Source organism: Gracilinanus agilis, chromosome 1 (genome assembly GCF_016433145.1).
Source record: "Gracilinanus agilis isolate LMUSP501 chromosome 1, AgileGrace, whole genome shotgun sequence".
Taxonomy (NCBI): domain Eukaryota; kingdom Metazoa; phylum Chordata; class Mammalia; order Didelphimorphia; family Didelphidae; genus Gracilinanus; species Gracilinanus agilis.
Window position 1 is genome coordinate 759,872,020 of NC_058130.1, and position 8,941 is coordinate 759,880,960.

The 8,941-nt window shown below is 42.2% G+C and overlaps 1 protein-coding gene across 1 annotated transcript; it reads right to left on the bottom strand.

The window, feature by feature from the left end:
- Positions 1-4,294: 4,294 nt before the first annotated feature.
- Positions 4,295-5,434, bottom strand: LOC123232386 (mas-related G-protein coupled receptor member X4-like). Its single transcript, XM_044658813.1, has one exon. The coding sequence runs from the start codon at positions 5,270-5,272 to the stop codon at positions 4,295-4,297; it is 978 nt and encodes a 325-aa protein (XP_044514748.1). The 5' UTR covers positions 5,273-5,434.
- Between the last annotated feature and the right edge of the window lie 3,507 nt (positions 5,435-8,941).

Genomic DNA, 8,941 nt, shown 5'->3' on the forward strand with positions numbered 1-8,941 from the left:
ATGTAGTCTGTGATATAGCTGCCAGGAGGCAATTGATAGCACAGTGGATAGAGTGATGGGCATCCTTTCAGGAACAGCTGAGTTCAATTCCATCCTTAGACATATACTAGCTGTGTGATTTGGGGCAAGTCATTGATCTCTGTCTACTTTCTACTTCAGCTACTTCACAGGGTTATTGTGAGACTCAAAAAAGAAAATATTTGTAAAGGGCTTTGCAATCCTTAAATACTACTTAAATTGTTATATATTGATATGATTATTTTTGGCACTAAGAATACAAAGACAAAATGAAACAGTGCCTGCTTTCCAGGAACTTTATAGTTGATTTGAAGTAAACAACATGTATGCTTATAGGTGTACCCAACATTTATCTGAAGGAAACACGAGGTATTTTCAGACTAAACTGCTCAGTTAGCTTGGTGGGGAGTTTTGGTAAAGACTTCATATAGGATAAGTTGCTTGAGTCAAGAAGCTCAGAGTTCACAGATTTGGAGAAACAGATAGAGAACAAGAGAGGGTACTGAGTCATGACCTTGACCTGGAGAGGCTGGGAAATATTTAGCTCACATTCTGTGATGGGAGTGGGAAGGGAGGAGGGAATGGAGCAAGAGTGCAGGAAGGAGAGGAGAAATAGCTGAGCCAGAGTCTCCTCTCTTTAGGGCAAGAGGAGAGAAGGAGGCCTGAGGGAATGTTGTGGATCAAGCTTGAGGGAAGACAAAATGGGGGAGCATGCATGACCCATGCAACCTTGAGGAGTCTGATCCCTGACTCTATCCCCTCCATCACAGAGATTGACAATGGCAGGGCAGGGAGACAGGGGGCCTTACAGGATGATTTTCCTCTTCCTCTACTTTCCCAGACAGGGTCAGTGACATTTCTTGGAATGGCTCTCCTGTAGATTTGTGATAGCTTCCCTCCTCTTTCATGAGAGATACCGAAGTTTCAGTGAATCATGACACCACATCCCTAGCTTATAGGGTGAATTGTCTTAGCCTATCTCCAATAAAAGCACAAACTTACAGAAGAAATTTCAGCAAAACCAGGAGTGATAGCAGCAATCACAGAAGATACCATCAGATTACAATCTATCCCTTCTCCTCTAGCACTTGTTCATTCCAGCTCAGAGATGGAACAGAGTCCTCCACATAGGTGCTTATATTCTGTCTGTCACCTAGGAAAGTAGAAATGTTCTGTTCTTTTATACCATGAGTAGTAATTTCTCAGACCTTAACCTCAAGAGACTGAAGCCAGGAAAGAGCTAGTAAAAACTGTATGCATGAGCTCAGAGACATCTCCAGCATCACAATGGCCCATTACCCCATTCTACTAGTCTTTCCCAGATTCCTTGGGGACTTTTGAAAGTCCTGTGTCCTATGGTTTAGATAAGAAACTAGAAAGTCATCTTCTATCCCTATTACCTGTTATCTCAGAATTCTGGCCCTCCCAGCATAATCTGGAATTGGGACCAAACATTTTGCCCCCAAATCAGATTCACCTGGAGAACATAATAGAGTCTGAGATTCTGATACTCAGAATACAGATGAAGAAAGGAGGCCTGCTCCAGTGAACCAAGTTAAGGCTTTGCAGATGAAGGATTAACACATGTATGTGTGAGTGCATTTGGGTAGATATACGGTTTATATACATGAAAAATAAGCATATTTGGGAATCACTGACAACCCTATTTAATGTATTACATAGATATGTGCATTAGTTAAGCACATGAATTATAAACTAATATATATGTATACATGTACACGCAAACACACAATTCCAAGATATCCCATTCCCTTGACATTAGCCACAGAATAAGCTTGGGAAAAAAATCCTTATCTCTGTGGGGTTCTTACATAGGCTTCCATTCAGAGAATAATCCCACCCAGATACTTCTTCTCTCTGGCAATGTGAGCAAATCACTTCCTTAGTAAAAGTCTTCTTTTCCTCATGTCTGCAATGGGGATGGAAGGATTGAAGAAGCATTTAGAAAATATCCTGATGGTACCCAGGCTTGCCTGGCACTAAGATACCATTAGCACACAAATTCATGCCCCTCTTCACCTGGGGATCCCATGATAGGTGTTAGAGATCCAGGGTCTGATGAGAATATAAATAACAGGGAGAATCTAAGGATTCAAATCCTAGTTTCAGGCCTTGGAAAGCAAAGGTTCCTCCATCTTATCTAGGTCGCTGGGTCCCATGTCTGGCCTGAGAGCCTAGAATTCAGCTCATCATCCTCTCACTCCCTTCCCATCAAGATGGCAGATTCTAAAGCAGCAATGTCCACAACAGCTTGCTTTGTCCATTCACACATCAATTTTCTGGGTAAGGCTAAGAACAGTAAGAAGGATCTTTCCTTCTCCTCTACTCCATGTTAACTTTCATACCCCTTGCAAGAAAGAAATCACAAATCCTCAGTATGTCCATGACAGAAACAAGGAAAAGGATGTAGGTTATTGGCATTGCACAGGTCATGGCAAGCAGATGAATCTATGTCAGTCATGCTGGCTTCTTCACCCAAGAAACTCACTAAAGGTTGTTGTTTTTTTCCATGTGAGGAGGAAAAGAGTTTGTTTGATCTTTTACAAAGTGTACTAATGCAACATAAAACGAGACCAGGAAATTGAGAAACTTTGGTTACCCCTTAGGACAGAGTAGACTCATTATCAAGAAGCAATCTTTTACCCAGTAGCAATTTCACAACAAGAAAATATTGTATAATAGATTCTTCTCAGAAATCAATTTATCAGTGGTTGGCATTTGAAAGCAGATTTTGTCACTTGAATCAGTAATTAACAGATGATGTGAGGAAGATAGGTCTCAATGGTGTGCATATTATTCTCCTCGGTTATATACCCCTTAGAGTGTAGACCTGATCACATTTTAAATTTCCTCTTTTCTTATTTTATGTTTTCATCAGCAAACAGGGAGGCTGCACTCAGCCATATTTTTTTATCCATTAATTTATCCAATCCCTGACTTGGTGTTGGCACCAGCTCCTTCTGGGTTATGAACTTGGCCTAATCTGATCACAAAGTGAGTATAGATTTCTGATGTTCTAGAAGGAATGTGATGTGAGCAGAACCAAGAGAACATTATACACAGTAAGAACTATATTGTATGATAAACAACTGTGATAATTACTGTAATAGCTATTCTTACCAATACAGTAACCCAAGACGATCCCAAGGACTCACGATGAAAATACCATCAGCCTCTAGAAAAAGAGCTGATGGCATCTGAATACAGACTGAATAGTTGGGATTGCATAAATTTCTTGTCTCCTAACTTTGGGGAAGTCTGATCCCTGACTCTTTCCCCTTTATCACAGAGATTGACAAGGGCAGGGCAAGAAAACATGAAGCCTTACAGGATGATTTTCCTCTTCCTCTACTTTCCCAGACAGGGTCAGTGGCATTTGTTGGAATGGCTCTCCTGTAGATTTGTGACACCAGATTCCTGGATCTCCTTCTCCCAGTGTTATGCCCGGAGAATTATCCCAATAAATGAGTCTTGAACCAACAATGCAAGATACAAAGGGACTTTATTGTCTAGCTCGAGCTAGAGTCTCCCACCTAAAGTTGGTGAGTGACCCCGAGCTGGGCCTGGGCTTGAGTTTTTATGGAGTAGTAGTTAGCAGGGGTCAGGGTAGAGGAATGTCTTCAGGTTGGGAAATCCTGCAGATAAGGGGAATGTCTGCAGGGAAGAGATCCTGGGGATAAGGAGAAGGTCTGCAAGGTAGATAAGGTCAGACTCTGGAGACCAGAGGTCTGCAAGTTTGGGATTCCTGTGGACAATCCTATTTCACCATAATGTCATACAAGGGTCAGGTCCATAGTGTCATACAGGGGTCAAAATTTTTAATTCTGACTCTTTCTGGGTCCCACACCAATAAACCCTGGAGCCTCCAGCCAGTAGGGGTTCCTGAATGCAGGGAGCATTGGTCCTGGAGTCAGGAAGACTTGAGTTCAAATCAAGTTTCAAACACCAGCTTTGGGACCATGTGCAAATCCCTGAAACCCCAGTCTGCCTCAGTTTCCTGAAACATAAAGTGGGGATCATGAGAGTACCTACCTCCCAGGGATATGGTGAGGATTAAATGAGATATTTGTAAAGCCCTTAGCAAAGCTCCTGGCATATAGTAGGCAGTTAATAAATGCTTGTTCGTTAAAGATCATTACAGTTGTAACCCCAAGAACCACCATAAGGGAAGGGAAGGGATCTTGTCTCCTCTCCTAGAAAGGTGAGAGGGGGGCTTCTGCCGCAGAGGTGGGGTCTGAGCATCTTGTTCTTGTCCTCAGGATAATTTATCCAGAGTGTTGGCGTGGGAAGTGTCCCTCCCCCCATCCCCTTCCACCCGCTCCTCCTCCAGGGCCCTCTGGAGGACCACCCTGAGGGGTTCCCTCCCTCTTCTACGCCATTGGCTGCCCAGGAAGAAGTAAATGAAAGGGTTTGCGCTGCTGTTCACACAGCTCAGGAGCCAAGGGAGCCCATAAGGCATTAGACTGAAGCCACTGAAGAACTCAATTGCTTTAATAATCCCCAAGGGCAGGCAGCAAAGCAGGAACACGAGGACCGCGAGCAGGATCAGGAGGTAGAGCCGGGGCGGCTGCCTGCGCTGGGAGATGCTCTGGACGCTCAGCACCAGGGTCAGGTTGGACACGCACAGCACACAGGAGAGGAGGGCGAACCATCCCATCTGGAGGAAGCGCAGAGAGAGGTGCGAAACGTAGACACGGTCAATGGAATGGAAACGAAGAGCCACAAGTGCTCCGCTGAATAGACTAGGCAGAGCCCATAGGACAGCGCAAACAGCCCCGGACGTGTGCTTGGGCCGGTGACATCTGTACCAGATGGGGAAGAGCACAGAGAGACAGCGCTCGGTGCTGATTGAAGCCAGCAGGCTCAGGCCCACGCAGTAGGGCATGTATAGGATGCAGCTCCATAGCAGATCCGGGTCAAGGACCTTGAAATCTCCAACAATTTCCCATATGCACAACACAAAGCAGCTACCAAGGAAGAGGGTGTCGGACCCAGCCAGGTTGAGGATGTAGACGGAGAAGGGGCTCCTCTGGATGCGGAAGCCCAGGAGCCACAGGACGATGCTGTTCCCCACCAGGCCAACCAGGGCAACGACCAGAGAGAGGATCATTATAAAGTAGAATAAAGGAAATCGAGATGTCTCAGCCACAGGATCTAAACTCGAATTTGTCCTCCTCTGCACTGTGATGTCAGGAACAAAGTCCTGCTGCTCAGGTGTGGGGGACACCGCCATGGTGGGTGGTTCCAGCCTCAGAAAGCTCAGCTCCTCTCAGTCACTCTGGGGACACCGAGACATGGAAGTGGGTGAGAGACTGTTCCAGAGTTATCAGTTCTAAGATGGAAGGTAGAGTTTTTTTTTTTTTTTTAAAGGAAGGGAAGGGGGCATCTGGGTGGCTCGGTGTATTGAGATCCAGTTCTAGAGATGAGAGGTCCTGACTTTCAAATCTGGATTCAGACACTTCCTATCTGGTTAACCCCTATTGCCCAGCCCTTACCTCTATCCTACCTTGGAACCCATACACAGGATTGATTCTAAGGCAAAAGGTGAAGGTAAAAAACAACAACAAAAATGCCTTATCTTCTTTCTTAGAATTGATACTTAGTATTGATTTGAAAGCAGAATATCAGTTATGGCCAGGCAATTTGACTAGAATATAGCCTGTCTTAGACAAACTCTTACATGATTGGTTCAGAGCAGTCAAAGTGGTCATGAAATCACTCCAAAGTGAGACTTTTTGAACAATGTTATGGGTTAAATAAGGGAATAGATACTCTCCTGGACAGAATCTGAGGCCCTTATAACATCTTAAATATTGCTTCATTTCCTGAACCTGCTCATTCTTCTGCCTGCCTGCTCATTTTTCATTGATCCCCAATCTGGAGGTCATGTGTGAGAAGCCAATCAGAACCTGGTAAAAAAAAGAACAGAAAATATCCTACTTTATGCACAGCCACTACATAGAGCAGGAGAAGGAGCTGAGACAATCTCTTTGAGGGTTCAGGCTACAGGAGCCCAGCTCTTCTCAACTTTTGTCCCAGATTTTAGATTTCAAAGATGGTTCCAGTTTCTTTTGTTCTCTTTAGAACAGTGATTGGCAAACTACGGCCCTTGGGCCAGATGTGGCCCCCTGAAATGTTCTATCCAGTGGCCCAACATTATTCCTAATCTGATGAATACAATGAGTAGGATATGATACAATGAAACCTTGAAAGAGTTGCTTTAGAAACAGACTGACAGATGACCATTTCCTTTCCTTTGGCCCCATCTTTAAAAAGTTTGTCCCTCACCACTTTAGAATGTTGCCTCTTCTCCCATCATTGTTTTACCTGAATTATTAATGCTCATTGTGCCTTTGTTTAAACTATAAATAAAAATGATAGAGGGGCAACTGGGTAGCTCAGTGGATTGAGAGCCAGGCCTAGAGACAGGAGGTCCTAGGTTCAAATCTGGCCTCAGACACTTCCCAGTTGTGTGACCCTGGGCAAGTCACTTGACCCCCATTGCCTACCCTTACCACTCTTCCACCTATAAGTCAATACATAGAATTTAAGGGTTTAAAAAAATGATAGAGTTCCCAGGCAAAAGAGATGTCCAGGGAAGGCCTTTCATTGGACGCTACCTACTAAGTTGATGTCAAAAGTTTAATAATGATTTCTTTTGTGCCTGAAATTTAAGGTATTATGTAACAGGGTTATCAATCATATTAATCTTCATCTTAAAAAGGAGACTTTAACATGATTTGCTAAAATCAAAATGAACCCCATTATGCTCACACCCACACCCTTCAATCTTCACATATATGTGTTACTATATACCTATTCTCCTTCTTGACTTACCTCTTCTTACTTGCCCTCAACCTAACTGGTCTACCTGGGTAACCATCAGCCCTTAATGCATTCAATATCCCAGGGAAGTGGAGGCAGGCTTTTAGAGGACCTTGGCTAGAAAACCTGTGAGGAAGGATGTATCTTTTGTTTCAGGTATTTCCCAATGTGGGGCTTAAGGCTCTGATGTCCTACATCTTTTCAGAAACACCTGAATCACTTCAAGGTATTTCTCTGCTCGCTACAGGACTTCCAATGCTTACTCTTTTCAATTAAACAAGTATCTTTATATTCAAACAGCATTTGCAAACTCAGTGAATTTATATTGATTCATAAATGAGAGCTTAAGATATGTGACCTCTTAATGTGACTATTCTTGAAAGCCAATTTTGCAAACCTCATCAAACTGGTGATTCATGGACTACAGAGAAGACCAATTAGTTCTCCATTCCTCATCATTCTTTATTGGTTAGCCAGTCAAACAGCCTTTATCAAGCAACTGCTTTGTCCCAGGTCCACAGCTATGCCTGTGGTCAATTTTTGATACAACAAAACACACACACACACACACACACACACAGTGTTTCTGCTCTTCTCAAGGAACTCTCAATATAATGTAGCAGGTAGAATTCAATCATGTATGCACAAACAAGATGTAGATGGGACATATTGGGAATAGTCACAGAATGAAGGGAGGAAGAAGAAGGGGAAGTCCAAAAGATAAAGGGGAACTGGGAAAGGATTCTTACAGAAAGTAGAACTTTAGCTGAGATTTGAGGGAAGAATACATATAAATGAGATGATGGGAGCAGAGAAACAGCAAATTTTGAGGAATGACTAGGTGGTGTGTGTGTTTGTGAGAGGAGTTGAAGATGACAGTATAACAAGATGCAAGTTCAGCAGATGGTTGGATTTTTTTTAGAGGTAAGACAATTAGTTCTGTTTTAGACATTTTAAGATACCTCTGGGATATTCAGTTCAAAGGTAAAAAAGCAGTTGATAGAGTATGTACATCAAGAAAAAGGTTAGATATGTGTGTGTTTGTGTGTGTGTGTATCTATATGGCTGGAGGGAGATAGATCTAAAGGAATAGGAAGAGTGAGATTGAGGATGGCACTTAAGCAATGGTAAGGTGATGGTCAGAATCACCAGGATAGTATTGGTATATGGAATAAAAATATGTTAATAATTAAGAATTTGTTCAGAAAGTTGTGAGATACTTTACACAAATATATTTTCCTCCTTTATATGTTTCCCAATCTGGCTCTTATTTTAAATGTCAGCCTTTACTTTCTGAATCCTGAGTCAGAGTATTTCCTGATAGCCAGTCACAATTTTACTTTAGTAAATTGTAGCCAATTCCCCTTCGGATACCTTCTGGAATCAAGAAAATCAAAACAAATCCCTCATCTAATTGATACCTTTTAAATACTGCAGTAGAGCACTTTTGTAGGATACAAAAATCATACATCATAATGACAATATAATTCCTATATACAACCTTGAAGATACACAATTATTATTACAGAAAGAGTCAAGGTGTATTGAGTATCATTCATCTCCTCTGAGGTACATTCCAATTTCTGCTCTATGATCTTGGGATGTTAAGCTTCTCATGAGTGATTAATCCCTTCCTGCCATGAAATTAGGGAGGCCAAAGAGATGCTGGTAGGATTTGTAGGATATAAAAGAGATTTCTTGATTATGTGAAAACATTACTGAATTCTTTGCTAAATTTAAATCTTTTTAATTTTCAAAAGAGAAGCAGAATGGTTAGTGTTAAACTGATTCCTGAAATAAGCAAAAGAGACAGGAACCAGATACATATTTTTGTCTACCCAAACTAAAATCTGCCTGGATATTTGTAAAATGAATGCCTTCCATAATTTAAAATTATTCAGCTTGTCAGTATATGCTGAGAGTAATTCTTTGTTTTTTTAAACCCTTACCTTCTGTCTTAGAATCAATACCATGTATTGGTTCCAGGGCAGAAGAGTAGTAAAGAGTAGTCTAAGCAATGGGGGTGAAGTGACTTGACCAGGATCACAAACTAGGAAGTGTCTGATGTGAGATTTGA